This window comes from Engystomops pustulosus, chromosome 3 (assembly GCF_040894005.1).
Source record: "Engystomops pustulosus chromosome 3, aEngPut4.maternal, whole genome shotgun sequence".
NCBI lineage: Eukaryota > Metazoa > Chordata > Amphibia > Anura > Leptodactylidae > Engystomops > Engystomops pustulosus.
Window position 1 is genome coordinate 61,422,068 of NC_092413.1, and position 18,486 is coordinate 61,440,553.

The 18,486-nt window shown below is 40.4% G+C and overlaps 1 protein-coding gene across 4 annotated transcripts in view; it reads left to right on the forward strand.

The window, feature by feature from the left end:
• STXBP5 (syntaxin binding protein 5) overlaps positions 1 to 18,486 on the forward strand; it is a 468,111-nt gene that overhangs the window by 75,770 nt on the left and 373,855 nt on the right. For 3 of the 4 annotated variants that reach the window (XM_072140931.1, XM_072140932.1, XM_072140933.1), the window contains exons 3-4: positions 15,575 to 15,656; positions 16,819 to 16,919. In XM_072140931.1, coding sequence (XP_071997032.1) covers positions 15,575 to 15,656; positions 16,819 to 16,919 — 183 coding nt within the window. Of the gene's footprint in view, positions 1 to 5,459; positions 5,547 to 15,574; positions 15,657 to 16,818; positions 16,920 to 18,486 lie in introns of those variants that run through there. The other variant, XM_072140934.1, reaches the window with a different exon arrangement.

The window sequence follows — 18,486 nt, forward strand, 5'->3', positions numbered from 1 at the left end:
TTTAGTTTCCTCATTGGCCTTTTTTGCAGGCTATAAAATGTTAGCTAAACCAATAGTGCCCCGGTATCAAATACACAAACACAGCTCTCAACAATTTAAATAGTTAGTATCAGCGAGAAAAGAGCTAGGCAAATCATTACATGAAGAAAATACATATCTTTTTATTCCAAGTCAAACACATATCAATATACAAATCATATTAAAAATATACCAAGGGAACCAGGTGTCCCAGATGACAATAGGGACCACACAGAATACCAAAATGGCCCCCCTCCGTCTAGAGCCCCATAGGTGAAAGCATGTCAAAAAATGTTAGTGACAGTGCCCAAAAATAGGGCCAATGAAGTAAAGGAGGGTAAATAGCAATGCAGTTCTAGCCTATTTAGTACCCCGGAGGTACCTTCCGGTGTATACAGTTATTGGCTTTACATATTGCACTTACCTGCAGGCATAGTGAAAAACAGGCAGAGGGCAGACAGGAAGAAGGCCGAGCAGGTACACCCCGACGTGCGTTTCGCTGATGCTTCGTCAGGAGGTAAAGAGTGTGTGTTGTGTCCTCCTATATATACATCTATCCGCCGTGTCCGCTTGAAGACGCGCCCACCGCGTGACGCATCGGTCCACTGAGGTTGCGCACTGGGCATACGTCACCATGGTGTGCCCGACCCGATCACGTGGTCAGGTCGCCGCTGCCATGGAGACTCGTCCCGCCTGTGTGCACTCCCCCATGGACCGGCACTGCGCACGCACCTAGGCGCGTCAGCAGAACGCCGGGATGTATATCAACAGGTACATATGAATAAAATACAATACAATACAGTAGAATTGCCTGTGAATGTTTAGCATTAAAAGGTTTGGAAGACAGAAGAAAAAGGGGATTAGTCAATATGCATTATACATGTGTTATTCCATATATCCGTCTTTCAAGTTATGCTCAGACATATATGCTGGATAAGTGAATAAACATACGTGTTCTATAAACAGTGGGTAAATAAATGGGAACATATTTGCAGTTATACATAACAAGAATAGATGAGCAGATACACCGGTACATTTATATATAACAGGATGCCTTTAAAATTTATATTCTGGGAAGCCAAAAGATGTCCCAGATATCCTGATGTATGTGCAAGCAAAAGAGCCATGACCATGATATAAAGTGCATAATAAAGTGCATATGTGATGAAGCAATAATAATATGTGTAAACACTAAGATTAAAGTGCCCATGCATAAGAAATGGGGAGTTAAAATGAGAAATAGAAGGCCACATTTAATATAAAACCATGGGATACATAACTATCAGTATGGGATAAAGTGTATATAAGTGCAAACACATATCAATATGGCACGTGCCAAAATCAGTATGATACCATGAGGAAAAAAGGCCATAATAAACACCTGTTACAACCCGTATGGATGGCTAGAAAACCACAGTGCCACAACACAAGCAAAAACCAAGGCAAAAAAAGGCAAAAAAACAAAGTATGAAAAGAACATATCACATGTATACATGCAATGGGGCATATAGATGTACATTGTGCCCCCAAAAAATTATGATTAAAAGATGTGTGTATAAAATGCAACAAATGTCGCCACTCAGACGCTTTTCTTCTTCTTGAAAATACCGGGAGTCCCGAGATGAAAAGACTATGAAAAGTCGGACTGTGTTTATTAGAACTTGTATGTTATCTACAGGCAAGGACAAAAACAAAAATTAGACACAACATCAAAGTAACTGGACAAACGTTATAAAAAAGGTTTAAAGCTAGTTGCCTCATTGAGACCCTTTGGTTGTATGGTGTCCAGTAGGGTGATCCACCTCAATTCTTTTTGCAAAAGCCTTTTCTTCCCGTCACCCCCCCTAAGTCCCATGAGGACCCTATCTATTCCGCGTACTGTGAGTCCCTTTGGGTTACAGTTGTGTTTCTCCCGAAAGTGTTTGGGGACCGGCTGCAATTTAAAGTCTTTTGGAAGACCCAAACTGTTGTCATGACTAGCTGCTCTAATGCTCCGCACATGTGCTCCGCACATATTTTATTCATATGTACCTGTTGACATACATCCCGGCGTTCTGCTGACGCGCCTAGGCGCGTGCGCCGTGCCGGTCCATGGGGGAGTGCACACAGGCGGGACGCATCTCCATGGCAGCGGCAACCTGACCACGTGATCGGGTCGGGCGCACCATGGTGATGTATGCCCAGTGCGCAACCTCAGTGGACCGATGCGTCACGCGGTGGGCGCGTCTTCAAGCGGACACTGCCCTCTGCCTGTTTTTCACTATGCCTGCAGGTAAGTGCAATATGTAAAGCCAATAACTGTATACACCGGAAGGTACCTCCGGGGTACTAAATAGGCTAGAACTGCATTGCTATTTACCCTCCTTTACTTCATTGGCCCTATTTTTGGGCACTGTCACTAACACTTTTTGACATGCTTTCACCTATGGGGCTCTAGACGGAGGGGGGCCGTTTTGGTATTCTGTGTGGTCCCTATTGTCATCTGGGACACCTGGTTCCCTTGGTATATTTTTAATATGATTTGTATATTGATATGTGTTTTACTTGGAATAAAAAGATATGTATTTTCTTCATGTAATGATTTGCCTAGCTCTTTTCTCGCTGATACTAACTATAAAATGTTAGCTTTTTCGTTATTGGGGCCATGTTTTTTTGCGGGATGAGATGTTTTTTCCAGTGTTACCATTTTGGGGTTGGTATCCCCTATTGTTGAAAATTTAGGAACTGTTTTTGAGGGAAGGAAAAGAAAAGCATTTTCTGGATTTTTTTTTTTTTTTTTGGTGTTCACTGTATAGCCTAATAATCATGTTATATCTTTATTCTATGGGTTGATACGATTACGGCGATACCAGACTTGAATATTTTTTCATACGTTTTACTAAATTTGCCAACTAAAACCCTAATGTGGGGAAAAATCTATCATTTGTGCATTGTCGCCTTCGAAGTGTCATAACTTTTTACTTTTTTGCCTTCGAGCTGATCCATGGCTTGTTTTTTGCGGGACATGTTGTACCCTGCAACAGTATCATTCTGGAGTACATATGTTTTTTGTTCACTTTTTATTGCATTTTTTGTGGGATTCAATAGGTAAAAATCATTTTTGGTGGGTTTTTTTACAGTTTTTTTAACGGTGTTCATCGTGCGGGATCAATAATTATTTACTTTTATTCTACGGGTTGTTACGGATTCGGTGATACTATATATGTGGGGTTTGTGTTATGATTTGGACTTTTTTTGGAGGTTAAATGTCTCTTATGTTATGTTATGGGGCTTATGGGCATTTTTATTGATTTATTAATTCGTTTTTTTATTTAATAACATTTTTTAAAAACTTTTTTACTATTTCCACCACGGGACATGAACAAGCAATCATCTGATTGCTTGTTCATGATAACACTCTGCAATACTGATGTATTGCAGGGTATTAGCAGTGTCAGCCTATGCACATGACAGATGCATAGGCTGACGCTGCGTTTTAAGATGAAGTCAGAGACCCACTACAACCCACTGCCTCCCTTTCATCAACTGTAAAACGGGGTAGGTGTGTGCACTGGACATTAAAGCCAAGTGTCTAGTGCAATCACTGGCTAGCAGAGAGATGTAGTTTAGTCCTATAGTACAGATTTTTATTTTGCATGTATGTGCTTCTTGATTCTCTGCTATTCTTTTTAATTAAGGAAATAAGAAATAGGATACAAGATGACAGCTTTATGTGTGGAAATGAGCTCTATTGTTATAATAGATTATTCGATTATTCTCACAGAGTTCAATACTTTTTAAGATTATTCTAAAAAGGTTTAAACTGAAATCTACCATTTGCTTTTATGTATTACAAACCAAATCTACATTGAGAATGCTGTAGCCACACTGATGCAGAAATATAGCTTGTTTAATCCCTGAACTGAGTGGTTTTGCTGAAAAAATGATTATATTATGAAAATGAGGCTCTGTTGCTCCTGTGGCTGCCTCAGCGCTCTCCTCTCCCTAATTATGCACTGCTCCAGCCTTGTCCTGCCCAGCATAAGCCGAGAAAACGTCATCACTGCGGAGTGACTTTCATAATTGAATTTTTATGATGCAGAAGAGTTTTTATGTTTTTTCCTAATTTTTGAAATGATAATATATCAACATAATCTTTATCTTGTTGGAATGTATCTGCTGTTGATAAGGTGTGATGAAAGTTATGCCAAAACACTTAAAGGGTTTATGCCACAAAACTATTTACTACAAAAAGCTGTCAAAAAGGTTAAAATATTTCAAAAATCTATTTGTAATAGTTACCTGGAATTAGAAAATATCTTTCTATTTGTTATTATGATGCTTGTTCAGCCTCTATTCTGCTCCACACAGAAGCAGATGTGGGAGGGGCCTAGCAAACAGCCTTCAGTCTCCTTCCACCAGCTTTACTCAAATAGTCCCTGCATTTACTGATCCCCAGCACAGCAGGAATCTGCTATTGATGCTGTGTGTCACCTACCAAAGCCCTGACACTGCTTCCTCTCCTTTTAATCATTGTCAATATATACTTGAATAAGAAAATAAATAAATGTATCTATATATATATATAGATATAGATGACAGGTGATGGATAGATAGATAGATAGATAGATGACAGGTGATGGAAAGATAGATAGATACATATTAGATTGACAGATAGATATGAGATAGATAGATATGAGATGGATGGATAGATAATAGGACTTGGATAGATAAATAGGTGACAGCTTCTCACATGTTACTGATCTTTAGCTACTTCCCTGCTAGTCAGGCACAGGGGCCCCTTTGCAGGACAGCATGGTAGCATGAAGGGACTGTGTATGGTCGAGAGTACAGGAGGAGGACTGCATCAGGAGAGATCAGAGCTCAGCCTGTTACTTGTGTTATCTCTGCAGCCTCCTGTGTGACCTGACTAATGGTGGAGGGAGGAGAGGGCTGCCATATTGCTATGATCCATGCGAGGGGACGACTCCTCTGTGCAGCAGATAGTCATGTCTAGCTGCAGTTACCTTGTATCTGCTGCTGTAGGCTCCTGTGTGACCTGACTTATGGTGGAGGGAGGAGAGGGCTGCTACACTGCTATGATCCATGTTTGGTTAGGACTCCTCTGAGCAGCAGATAGTCATGTCTGTCTGGCTGCAGTTACCTTGTATCTGCTGCTGGAAGCTCCTGTGGAGCTAGTAAGCAGTGACCATCACAGCACAATCACTAGCTGGCATAGCATCCTGACCTTGAAATAGTCCTCTAACCAGTGGAGCATACCCTGCAATAGGCAATAAGATTTGTCATTACTGACGAAGCCTGTTTTCTGGGTGACCCTCCTTATTACAACTTGGAAAAAAAACCAAATTGTTTAAATAAATGGAATTTTCTCCCTTGCTTGTAAAGCACAAGTGACATCCTACTTTCGCAGCAGTAAGGGAGGCAATAAGTTGCCATAGAAACCAGTTTAATCTCTTATGCAACTTGCCAGAGATATAGGTTTTTCAAGTACCCACATTTCCATTTCGTTGCAGTATCTGACTTTAAAGGTAATCACATACCTATTTGTGGATAGTATATTGCTATTGTTGTAGCTTTAGGTTATGTATCTGTTGGCAGAAGTAACAGCAGAGCATTACTAAATTTTTGTTCAAATGTAAAGGGTTATTCCCATGAAAGCATTTTTGTTTAATTTAGAAGATAATGTTGGGGGGGAAACAAAATACTTTAGTTGTTTGGCAATTGTAGTTCAGAAATTTAGTGCAATTGTAGTTCAGAAATTTAGTAATGACTACAGTCAAGCAGTAGATTAACACAGAGGCAGCAGGAGGGCTGTACACCTAAAGTTTGGACAGTTTTTCATTCCATTGTTTTCCAAGATTTTTTTTTTTATATTGTTAAAGGAAACCTACTAGTTAGAATGGCAGGGGTAAGCAGTAAGTACCGAGCACCAGCTCAGGGTGAGCTGGTGCCCGTGCTTAGTTTCGTTAGTGTTAAGACTGTTTAAACTTTAGAGCAGAAGAGGCTTCGACGCCTACATAGGAAATGCCAGAGATGTTGCCGAAGCCTCTTCTACTCTAAAGTTTAAACCGTGTACTTACTGCTTACCCCTGCCATTCTAACTCGTAGGTTTCCTTTAAAATTAAATTTTAGTTTTTGTTTCTTTAGTTTGAATCTATTAGGAACAAGTGAAAGGGGTTGGCCACTTTTTAATAAACCTGTTCCATTAGACATATATATGCACATATAAACAACTTCCTGTTTCTCACTCCATTAGTCCATGGTGATCTCCACAGTTTTTTTTTTTTTTCCTCACAGTCTCGCTGACACACACAGGGAGAAGGGAGGGGGGGGGGCATTCCCCCTCAGTGCCCAAACATGTAAACAAAGATCTACAGACAGTTTACAGACAGCACTAAAATAAGAATCGGGGATGATAAATCAATTGATGAACATTCAGGGATTATTATGATGGAACATGGACAATTTGCTGGGTTTTGCAGCGGCATATTTTGGCATGTAACCTATTTAATAGCAAACAGAAAAGCAAGTGTCCATTGATCCTAGGTGATGCAGTGTCCAAAGTGGGTCTTGAGATTAGGGGTCTTAAGCTTGAGAAACTTTAGCGGGTAATTTCATTTTTTTGTGTAAAACTTTTTCTGTGAATTCTCTTCTTCCATTTTTTTCTCTTGTATTCCCCATTAGCGCAATGGACTTCATATGTGGCAATGCTACACTGTGTACATCCTGTGCCATGAGTGATTTCCTTGAACAACCTTTGAGGGGGTTTCAAGTTTGAGATCAATTGACAATATTGAGCGAAGTTTGCTACTCCTGGAGCACAAACTCTCTCTGGAAGATGGGTGTGGGGATGGAAGTATGGAGGTACAGAGTAAGGGGGCAGCTAGTTGGGTAACATGTAGAAGGTGGGGTTGAGCGAAGAGTTGCAGGGAGACTAGTCCGGATCTGGTACACCCCAAAAGGTTTGCCAAGCTTGCGAATGAGGGGGATATCAGCTCTGGGGTAGCAATGCCGCAGCAAGACATGGCCTCTACTCTAGCAAACTAAGTCAACATAAAGCAGACATTCGGTAAATGTTATCAAGTTAGTTGATCTGGCCGCATATTGTGTGGCCAGCTCATGGGCCCCCACGGGGGGCCTTATGCTGTTTTTCCCCTGAGTTTTTTTTTACATAAATACTTACTAGACATAATGGGGCAGATTTATCAAGCTGTCTGAAAAAATATTCCTAGTTGCCCATGGCAACCAGTTACAGCTCAGCTTTCATTTTACCATTGCCCCTGAATATAAGGGGAGCTGTGATTGGTTGCCATGGGCAACTAGCAATCTTCTGACTTTCAGACAGCTTGATAAATCTGCCCCAATATTTTTAAAGAAAAAAAGCTGAAAACACTCTAAAATGTTACAATCTGCAGTAAAGTTATGTACTATTACATTTCAATACTATTTAAATATAATTTTAGATAAATTTCAAGCTGTTACAGCATATTTTACGAGTATCTTAAATCTTATCCTACATCTTAAACTGAATCGACATGTGCCACCTCAAGGTATATCATCCATGCATGTAGAAATAGCCTAGTTTGGCAGAGTACAGCATCGTACAAGTGGCACAGTTCGGGGTCGACACAGAGAGTAAGCTAAATACTATGCATAAATATATATTTCACTACACTTTCTTTTATATATTGACACTTTTAGTTATAACTGTAATTGTCCTGTTACATTAAGTTTCATAAATCTTGTCACCCTTCTAGTACCTTACCCATGAATTCAGTGCTTTATGCAAATTTGAATGCTTTAAGGGTGTAATTGTCCCTTTTTAAACAGTATTGCTTTTTGTAATCTGTAATTTATAGACTTGAGTCTAAGCCGACTCAAATATATTTTACGTACCTAATTTTAGCACAAAAAAATGTAAAAACTTATTGAATCTAGTATAAGCCCAATTTGGGAAATGCAGCAGCTACTCTTTAGTAAAATGTCCAGCAGTCTTCCATCATCATTGAAATGTCCAGAAGTCTTCCCTCACAAATAAAATGTCTAGCAGCAGCTTCCCCTCATCAATAAAATGTCCAGCATGGCCCCCTTAGTAGTGAAATGCCAAGTATTTTCTCTATAAAAAAATTAAATTATTTACTTACCACTGGTGCTCCCCGCATCTCTTCTCCTCGTAGCTCCTCCCAGAAGTGTGGACAGAGGGACTCCCATGCACACACTGTAAACTCCTTACTCTTACCCTCTGGAAAAAGTGGTAAATAGGAAGAGAAGTAAGGTGAGCTAAAGTAGTTTTTTTGAAAGGTAAGGGAAAGATTATGACCTAGATGTAAAAGTTAGAGAGGATAAGTAGATATGGTCTAGAAATGGAAGAGAAAAGTGTACTCTGCTAAGGAGGAATGAGAGTCAAATCATCAATTATCTCTATAGAAATAAGAAAAAGTGTTTCTAAAACTGAGGAGTTAAACTACAACTGTCAAGTATATAAACTTTTGCCTAGCTCTACACTAAGCTGAAATAAACAATTCTCTCATTTACACTCATTGGCTATGTGCCGTTTTCAGCTAGCAGTTACCTTGTCCCTCTGCCTGTCCTTGGTTGGTTGTTTGCCATGGGAATACATAGTTAGACAGAGGGGAAGAGGGCGGGTGGATGTTGTTGGTAGCGGTTTACTAACACTTACACGCTCCTGATTAGTAGCTGTTAAGTGCAGGAGTGTCTGCAGCATGTAAAAAAAAAAAACCTCTAGGGCGTGGAGTGATGTCATAAGCTTGTGACCAATCACAAGCCATCCAATTACATAACAGGAATGGTGTTTGTATTTGAAAGTTTGGATATAGTATAAATGTCTATGAATGAAATTTTGAATGCACAAATGGACAGAGCTCAGGCTCCCCATCAGTTCTAGTGAATGGCATCAGATCATCACACCGCTCCGTGTATTTAGTGCAACTTGTTTCAGCAGATCTCTTTGTAGGTGGTCTTCTGTAAAGGTTTCACTGTTTATGTGTGTGTGTGTGTGTGTGTGTGTATGTTTGCTAAAGAATCTGCACTGTCCTGTTTACGGTCACCAAATTTTGCATAGCTGCTCTCTGACTCATAGACTAGGTTTAGAGACCAAATTTCCACCCAGCACTTTCCAAATGACACCTATTAGCACCACATAGATGAGCCATCGTCTGCTGCTGCTGTGGCAGTTAGAAGCAGAGCTGTGATTGGTTGTATTCTGCCACAAGTCCTTAATATGAGCTCTGAGCTATGGTTACTATAGGAAATAAGTATAAGACAGCTTACGTGTGAAGTAAGATTGACAGGGATACAGAGATATGGGGGGGGGGGGATTTATCAGAAATATCTGAGGTAAAATTGTTACAGTTGCCCATGGAAACCAATCAGAGATCAGCTGTAATTTTATAAACCGCTGTGGGTATATATCTGTGGGTATATGTGGATATGTACTCCCACATATTCATATTCCCATAGCAGTTTATACATAAGAGCTGTAGCTCCTGTAGTTGCCTGGGATAGTAAATAACTGTTCTTATCTATAAAAAGATAAAATACTTTTTGTTAACCCATTCTATGTGTGCCTCTGTCTCTCCGACTGTCTCTTTGTCTACGGGGACATTTATTAGAAGTGTCTGAGATCAGAACTGTTGCTGCCCATGGTACGGCCCTCGGCAATTTCCATCAGCTCCATAGAGATAAATGGAGCAGAACGGTCATGCTCGGCCGTCTCCTCCACTAATCTGAGGAGAGGCAAGGGGTCGGGTCTCAGCACAGAGACTTCCACTGATCAGCAAGTTAGGCCCTTTCCCATGGATAGGGCCTAACTTGCCTGTGTGGGAAAACCTCTTTAGCTACATGGCTGAAAGCAGTGTCGAGTTAAGTGTTGCAAATATCTTGCTGGAATAGATCATCACGAGGCATTTTATATCATTAAGTTTAACCCCTTAATGACCGCCGTATCGGCTTTTTACGGCGGTTATTACGGGTACTTCTTCTGACTCGTACGCCTTTCTACGGCGGCGCGTCAGAAGAAGATTGCGGGACACCGGGTCTCGCTGGTGCCGGTGTCGGGCTGTGATATCACAGCCCAGACCCGGCACTAACACCCGGGATCGGAAAAACTCCGATCCCGGGTATTTAACCCCTTACACGCCGCGGTCAAGCATGACCGCGGCGTGCAAGTGTGTCACCCGTGGATCGGACCCCCCCGGTGAGCTTACCAGGGGATCCGATCCCTCCTGCCTCAGCCCCGGGTTCCGACGAGTGACCCGGGGCTGTCGGCTCCTCTCTGTGCCGGGTTCCGCCTCCTGGCAGGACCCGGCTGTGTATAACTGAGCATGCTCAGTTACTAACACAATACAGGCAGTCCCCGGGTTACGTACAAGATAGGGTCTGGAGGTTCGTTCTTAAGTTGAATTTGTATGTAAGTCGAAACTGTATATTTTATAATTGTAGATCCAGACAAAAATATTTTAGGCCCCAGTGACAATTGGAGTTTAAACATTTTTTGCTGTAATGGGACCAAGGATTATCAATAAAGCTTCATTACAGACACCTTACAGCTGATTATTGCAATCTGAAACTATAATGAAGCATTCAGAAAGCTTCACCAGAGGTCAGAGGGGTCTGTCTGTAACTATGGGTTGTCTGTAAGTCGGGTGTCCTTAAGTAGGGGACCGCCTGTACACTGCAATACAAGTGTATTGCAGTGTAAAGGCTTGAATAAGCGATCGGATGATCGCTTATTCAAGCCAAGAAGTAGAAAATGTAAAAGAAAAGTTAAAAAAAAAAATTAAATCTTTTTATAATATAATTAAATAAATAAAATAAAAGTCCCATAATCTCCCCAGTAACACATAAAATGCAAATAAAGTAAATAAAACACAAAAACACGTACATATTTGGTATCACCGCGTCCGTATTAATCTGTACAATAAATGTAAATCAATATTGAACCCGCTCGGTGAACTATGTAAAAAAAAAACTCGAAAAACTTCCCATAATATACGATTTTCCATCAAACACCATCACAAAAAATGTTCTAAAAAGTGATCAAAAAAAGTTACGTTCCCTAATATGATACGACTGAAAAGAACAACTGTTTTTGCAAAAAATAAGCCCTCAACCAGGTCTGACAACAGAAAAATACAGAAGTTATGGCCCTAAAAAGTTGTCAATAGTAAAAACAATGCGATTTTCTCCAATATTGATTTTGCTCAGGAAAATTGAGCAAAAATAAGAAAAACTATATAAATGAGCTGTCACCGCAATCGTAGTGAACCAGAGAATAAAGATAAAATATTATTTTTACGTTACGGTGAGCGGGGGGGAAAAAAAAGTCTAACAATCCAAAATAAAAATTGATGATTTTGTTTGTGTCCCCCTTGAAATAGTTAATAAAATCTCATGAATAAGCTTTAGACTCCCAAAATAAATTATCTATACATTGTATCTCATCCCGTACATAATAAGCCCTCATAAGTTCGCATTACAAAAAAAAAAAAAAAACATTTATAGGTCGTACAATGTGACAATACAAATCTGCTGTGAATGGCGCCTCCATTCATTCTATACTCGGCCGTGCGCCTGTACAGCAGTTTACCACCACATATGTGGTATCGGTACACTCGGGAGGAATTGGGCATCAAGTGTTGCAGTGCGTATCATCATTTAATTTATTCTGAAAATGTCAGTTTTGGCCTAAATGAATGTATTTTCCCAAAAAATTCTATAGTTTCTAAATCGCAGGTCCATATTTTTTAACCCATGTGAAACACTTAAAGCAGGGGTCTCAAACTCAATTTACCTGGGGGCCGTTGGAGGTAGATTCTGGGTAAGGCTGGGCCGCATCAAGTTTTCCACACAAAATGCGCTTACAAAATATCATTATTCAGATTCAAATGTCACGGCGTCTCCCAGTGCAAGGAAAGCCCCAAGCTGGGAGACGTGTTTTCTCTATGAACGCGTCCTGTGTACCGAGGGGTCCCAAGCTCCTACCGCACTGAGCCCAGTCAGGGACACTCCATTCCCCCCCCCCCCCCACCCGGTACTTGCCTCCCCGTGTTCCTCCCATCGAAGAAGATGAAGTCGCCGCTCTGACCTGCACCAAGTGCGTTCAGAGCGGCGACTTCATCTTCTTCAAGTACCGGAGGGAAGGGGATTAACCGGTTACGGGCCCTTTCCTGTTTTTTCATGTCCATTTTTCACTCCCCACCTTCAAAAAACTATAACTTTTTTATTTTTACACGTAACGAGCTGTGTGATGGATTGTTTTCTGCGTAACAAATTGCACTTCATAGTGATGGTATTAAATATTCCATGCCATGTACTCGAAAGCGGGAAAAAAATTCCAAATGCAATGAAAATGCATTTGCGCCATTTTCTTGTGGGCTTGGATATTACGTCTTTCACTGAGCGCCCCAAATGACATGTCTACTTTATTTTTTGGGTCGGTACGATTAAGGGGATACCAAATTTGTATAGGTTTTATAATGTTTTCATACATTTACAAAAATTAAAACCTACTGTACAAAAATATTTTTTTTTATTTTGCCAAATTCTGGCGCTAATAACTTTTTCATACTTTGGTGTACGGAGCTGTGGGTGCTGTCATTTTTTGCGAAATTTGATACTATGTTCAATTATATCATTTTTAGGACTGTACAACCTTTTGATCACTTTTTATAGATTTTTTTATATTTTTCAAAATGGCAAAAAAGTGCCATTTTCGAATTTGGGCGCTATTTTCCGTAACGGGGTTAAACGCACTGAAAAACCGTCATCATATTTTGATAGATCGGGCATTTTCGGACGCGTCGATACCTGATACGTTTATGATTTTTACTGTTTATTTATATTTATGTCAGTTCTAGGGAAAGGGGGGTGAGTTGAAATTTTAGGTTTTTTTATTATTATTTTTTTTTTTTAAACTTTTTTTAATTTTTATTTATACTATTTTTCAGACTCCCTAGGGTACTTTAACCCTAGGTTGTCTGATCAATCCTATCATATACTGCCATACTACAGTATGGCAGTATATGGAGATTTTCCTCCTCATTCATTACAATGTGCTATCAGCACATTGTAATGAAGGGGTTAAAACGAAATAGCCTCGGGTCTTCGGAAGACCTGAGGCTACCATGGAGACGGATCTCCGCCCCCCCGATGACGTCACGGGGAGCGGCGATCCCAGGTAAGATGGCGGCGCCCATGCGGCGCTATCTTTTTGAGGCTGCCGGCAGCTTTGTCGGCAGCCATCGCTGTGAAAGCACCCGCGATCGGTGCTAGCACCGATCGCGGGTGTTACCGGTAAGCCTTTGCTGCAATATGCAGAAAAGACTTACCGGCTATGGAGAGGGCTCAGCCCGTGAGCCCTCTCCATGCAGCGCGACCAGGTGGGGGCCGCAAAATATTGTCCCGCGGGCCGCAGCTGGCCCGCGGGCCGCGAGTTTGAGACCCCTGACTTAAAGGGTTAATGGACTTAATAGAGGTTGTTTTACTTATGTTGAGGGGTGAACTTTCTATAGTGGGGTAATTTATGGGGTTTTACTATTATTTAAGCCTTTCAAAGTCACTTGAAAGCTGAGTTGTCCCTCAAAATGTGAGTTTTGGCAATTTTCATGAAAATAAGAAAAATCGCACCTAAAGTTCTGCACCTTATAACATCCTAGAAAAATGACCAGAAGCATAAAATATCATCCCAACAAAGCAGATATTCTGTAAATGTTAATTATCAAACTTTTTGGGTAGTTTTACTTCCTGTCTGGAAACCAGAACATTTCAAACTTGGAAAATGAAGAATTTTTACAAACTTTTGCCAAATTTTCACTTTTTTTCAGAACGAAACGCAAAACTTATCACTTAAATTTTATAACTAACATGAAGTACAGTGTGTCACGAGAAAACATTCTCAAAATCACCCGGATATGTTAGTGTTCCGAAGTTATAACCAATTATCGAGAGACATGTCAGATTTGAAAAATCGAGTCTGGTCATTGAGCTGAAAACTAGTGTCGGTGATAAGGGGTTAAGGACCAATGTTTAGCACCAAAGTAACTGATTGACAATAACAACAATAGGGTAATGGATCGGTTCCTGGCGTTTAGAAAACTTAAGAAGGAAAGCGTGTGTGTGTGTGTGTGTGTACAACTACATAAATTATAATAAGCATTATGTGAAGACCATATAAAAGGAAACTGATCTTATAGAGGGGAATCGATATATATATCTAATCGGAGATGGATCCTTGAGTGGTGGTGGGGCTGTACTGTTGGTGCTCCGACCAATCTAGTGTTTATCATCTTTCCAGTGAAAATGGTCCAGGCTGAAATAGCCCTTTAATTGCACAGCACGATACCTTTAGACAACCAATCTGCTGTATACAGCAAAAGATGACTCCATATAAGAATTGTGTTACTTCAGATTGCAAACCTATTTTTAGCAAGTTTTCATAGCAATGTGTTGTTGTTCTCATTGCTTACATTGTGCCGGTATACTGTAATGTTCCAAGTGATTGTATATATGCTCAGTTTTTTGTTAAGAAGTACAATGGAAAACTAAATCAATCAGCGTTGTCCGTTATGTAATGTGTATATGCTGGATACAGATGCTTTGCTCTTACAATTCCGGTATTAACACTTTCATTGAGAATGTGATTTCTCCCTAATGAACGCTGTTTAAAGGGGTATTCCAGGAATCAGCATAATTCATATACAAATGAGTCAGTAAAATATAAGCTAATAGGTAATTAGTTGTTATTTAAGATTTTGCTTCCCTTAGCAGAAAATGCTGGTGACATAGACTGTAATGGAGAATTAAAATGCTACTGGCCCTTTAATCAGTCCATTAATTTCCTCCGCGTGGTCCGTTGTGGAGCAGATACAGGACAGAAGATGACCGCTGATCACATGTCCTGCGCCTGACTGGGCAGGTCATGTGATCACTACTAAGTTTGGCTGTAGTCGGTTGGTTGCAGTGCATCCAGTATGGCCAGTGTTGTGGTGATGGTAGTTACACATCATTACTAGGGTAACAGAGCAAGAAAGTCTGTTATATCATCACTGGGAGCAGAGCATAAGAGGTAGGAGGAGTTACTGGGAACTAAAGGATCATGGAACTTGTAGTTTCCAGTGGCGGCCATCTTAGTGATAACTCCACCTACTTTAGAGAGGCCATCAATTTTGTAAATCATAAAATCAAACTATTTAAGCTCCGTTTGGTGACTAATGACATTGAGTTTTGTTATATTCATTTATTTATATCATCATGGGTTCTTGTGTCAGACGTTCATATTCCCGGAATACCCCTTTAACAATATGAGGAGTTAAAGGCTGATGTAAATGCCTTTAAAGCTTTTTTCCCTTAGTGTCTGGATTTCCATTTTCAAGCTTACGTTAATAGATAAGGTGGACAACAAATCTTTAGTTGGATAAAAGTAAAATGTGTAGCCCGGCGGCACTTAAATAGCATGTTATTTGCCTATCCTTTCTTAATATGTTCTTTTTATATATTCCTTTCTTAAGAGATTTTTCCTTAACATAATTAATGTCAGGTTTGGTCGGCCAGGAGTTGAATGCTATTGTCAGCATGACAGTGGTTCTTCGGTAATCCAGCTTCAGTTCCTGATTAATGAGGTTTGTGGGTTCACTTTAATCTCTTCTTTGACATTGCTGGTTCATAAATCTCTTCTGTTCCATGTAGGTTGTGTTTAGGTACTGTTGTATTTTAATACAAATACACAGATACATTTATATACCATATATACTCGAGTATAAGCCTAGTTTTTCAGCACAAAAAAATGTGCTGAAAACCCAAACTCGTAGTAAAGCCAGAAAAATGTGCACATTCTACAGTACATAACCTGTTACGATGAGGTAACTACTACATGTAAAGTGTCATGGTCATTAGGCATTGGAACTTCAGCAGCAGACATCAAAGGTACTTTGAGCCTAGTGCTAACCCAAACTACGGTGCATCCAACTATTCTATCATGTAATATGGTGTTTTTGTAGGGGGTGGAAATCATCTTTTGCACGGTAAGGGTTGATATCTGCACCTCTATTCACAGCAAATAAATTACATGCTATAATCATAAAACGCCTTTCGTTCAACAATGTGTATGGCAGTTTTCACAATCACCCCTTGACGAAGGCAGCGTGCCGAAACATGCGTCAGAGTGTTCATCTACCTTGGAGGCTGTATACTCTTGGTGCCTAGGTAATTGTTACACATGACTCTACCCTCTATTACTACCTTCACCTTACTATTGCTCATGCTGGCACTTTAGATTGACTTCATTTATCTATAAAATACTTTTTCATTCTCTATGCCTCCTAGATGTTTTTAGACCTCCTCCTCAGCATTAACTGGTTCTCTCCCAGCATGTAAATGTCTGTTCTTTGTATTTTATTCCTTGTATGATTTTTATCAAATATCTAATAAAGCTTTTTGTCTTATGCTTTACAGTAATATTTTTCTGTGCAAATCTGTTTTTTTCTTTGAGTAGGTTGTTTAGTACCAGTTACAGTTAACCCCCAATTTTCATTTAGAGGATTACGGGATACCATTCCACCTCTGTTTCAATAGTTTTTTTGGTATTGTTATTCAGTTTCACAAAGCTCATATACTACACTGCCTCTGTAGGTTAATGCATGTTTACAACACGAAAATGCTGCACAGCAAATTCGTAAGTAATATGCTTCATGCGCCCATGCCAAGCAAGTATAATGATGACCCTGTAATTGTGTCCTATCTATTTTCTGACTACTTGTGTATGATTTTTTTTTTTTTCTATAGGGAGCGCTTGTGAGTGCCTTGACGGATGACACATTACATCTTTGGAATCTACGACAGAAAAGACCTGCCATACTGCATTCGCTGAAATTCAGCAGAGAACGGTAAAAAAAATTAAAGAAAAACTACCATCAAAATCAAGCATGATAAACTAGGGACACTTACTCATTTCATATGCAGTTACAATGAGCACAGCACGTCTTTCCTCCCCCTGCGCTTAAAACTTTTCAGAGGCATAATTTCTGTATTTTTCTGTTGACAGTTCTGGTTGACTTTTATTTTATATCCTTGCCGTATTTTTCGGACTATAAGATGCTTCTTACTATAGGACGCACCCCAGATTTAGGCTTCCGAAAAAAGGAAAAATATATTTTACACCAATTAAAATATCCCTGTTGGTAGCACTAAAGCACAGCACACACAGACACACCGTACATTTACACAGGCAGCTCTGCATCATCCATCCACATACACACTCAGCTCTGCATCATCCATTCACATACACACTCTGCTCTGCTATACACACACACATACACACTCTGCTCTGCTATACACACACACACATACACACTCACACACACATACACACTTATACTCTCCCCATTTCTCTTCTTCTCACCCTGTCCCAGGGCAGCATGGCAGTATGAGACCTGTGGTGATGTAAGAAGCATGTGATCAGTCACATGATTCTGACATCACCGCAGGTCCTGTAGGACATTGGGGAGAGCAGTACAGAGGCTCCTCTCTGGGAGATCGGGTGCAGCTCTATATCAGGGCATCACCCGATCTCCATTACAGTGGTCAGGAGGGTCTGGCAGTGCTGGATCCTCCTGGCCTCTGGTCTATAAGACGCAGGCACTTTTTAGCAAGATTTTTTCTTGCTAAAAAGTGCGTCTTATAATTGAGAAAATACGGTATATCTATTTATCCATTCTCTATCTCTCCATCTCCTATCATCTATTTTCTATTCTATTTCTATCTTCTATCCATCTCCTACCTATCTACTTATCCCTTGTCTATCCCTCTTTCCATTCATCTATGTATCTATCTAGTTATCTTTTTTACTCGCACTTCCTGTGGGGAATTGTGGCCTCTATGCCAGTTGGGTGCTGAGTGGGGAGGTGCAGTTGCTTATACCGGTAGCGCCCTGATGGCGCAGTGCTTTGCTCTGCTGCACTGCCATCCGTCCAGATTTATCAGCCTCCTGATAAATCCGGCGGGAGAAACCTTATATGGTGGCATATTTAGAGCCAGTTTATGATTAATGTACCCCATATTGCACAATTATTTTCCCCTTTACTCCAAATTCATGCCAAGTTGGCAGGGGGGGTTCGGAAGGGGCATGCCTTGCGGCAGGGTGGGTTGCTGCAGGGTGTTAAATGTCCTGAACCTCTACACAAGCAATAATCTGGGCCCATTAAGGTATAGGTTATAGTGACATTGCACACTTGACAGGACCTGGCATAGAATTGGTTAGCAGCACAGTTGCAGCTATCTATTTATCGGAGCCTCTTGATCCAGGGGGTGCGGTTTATATCAGGTGCTGGTGCATGGTTCATGTGTATGATGAATTCCCCCAATGATTTTTGTCTTAGCCAGCTGTTGTCATCTCGGGTACTGGAGGTCATTGATCATGGGTGAGTGTATTTGGATATAAATGATCATACAGGA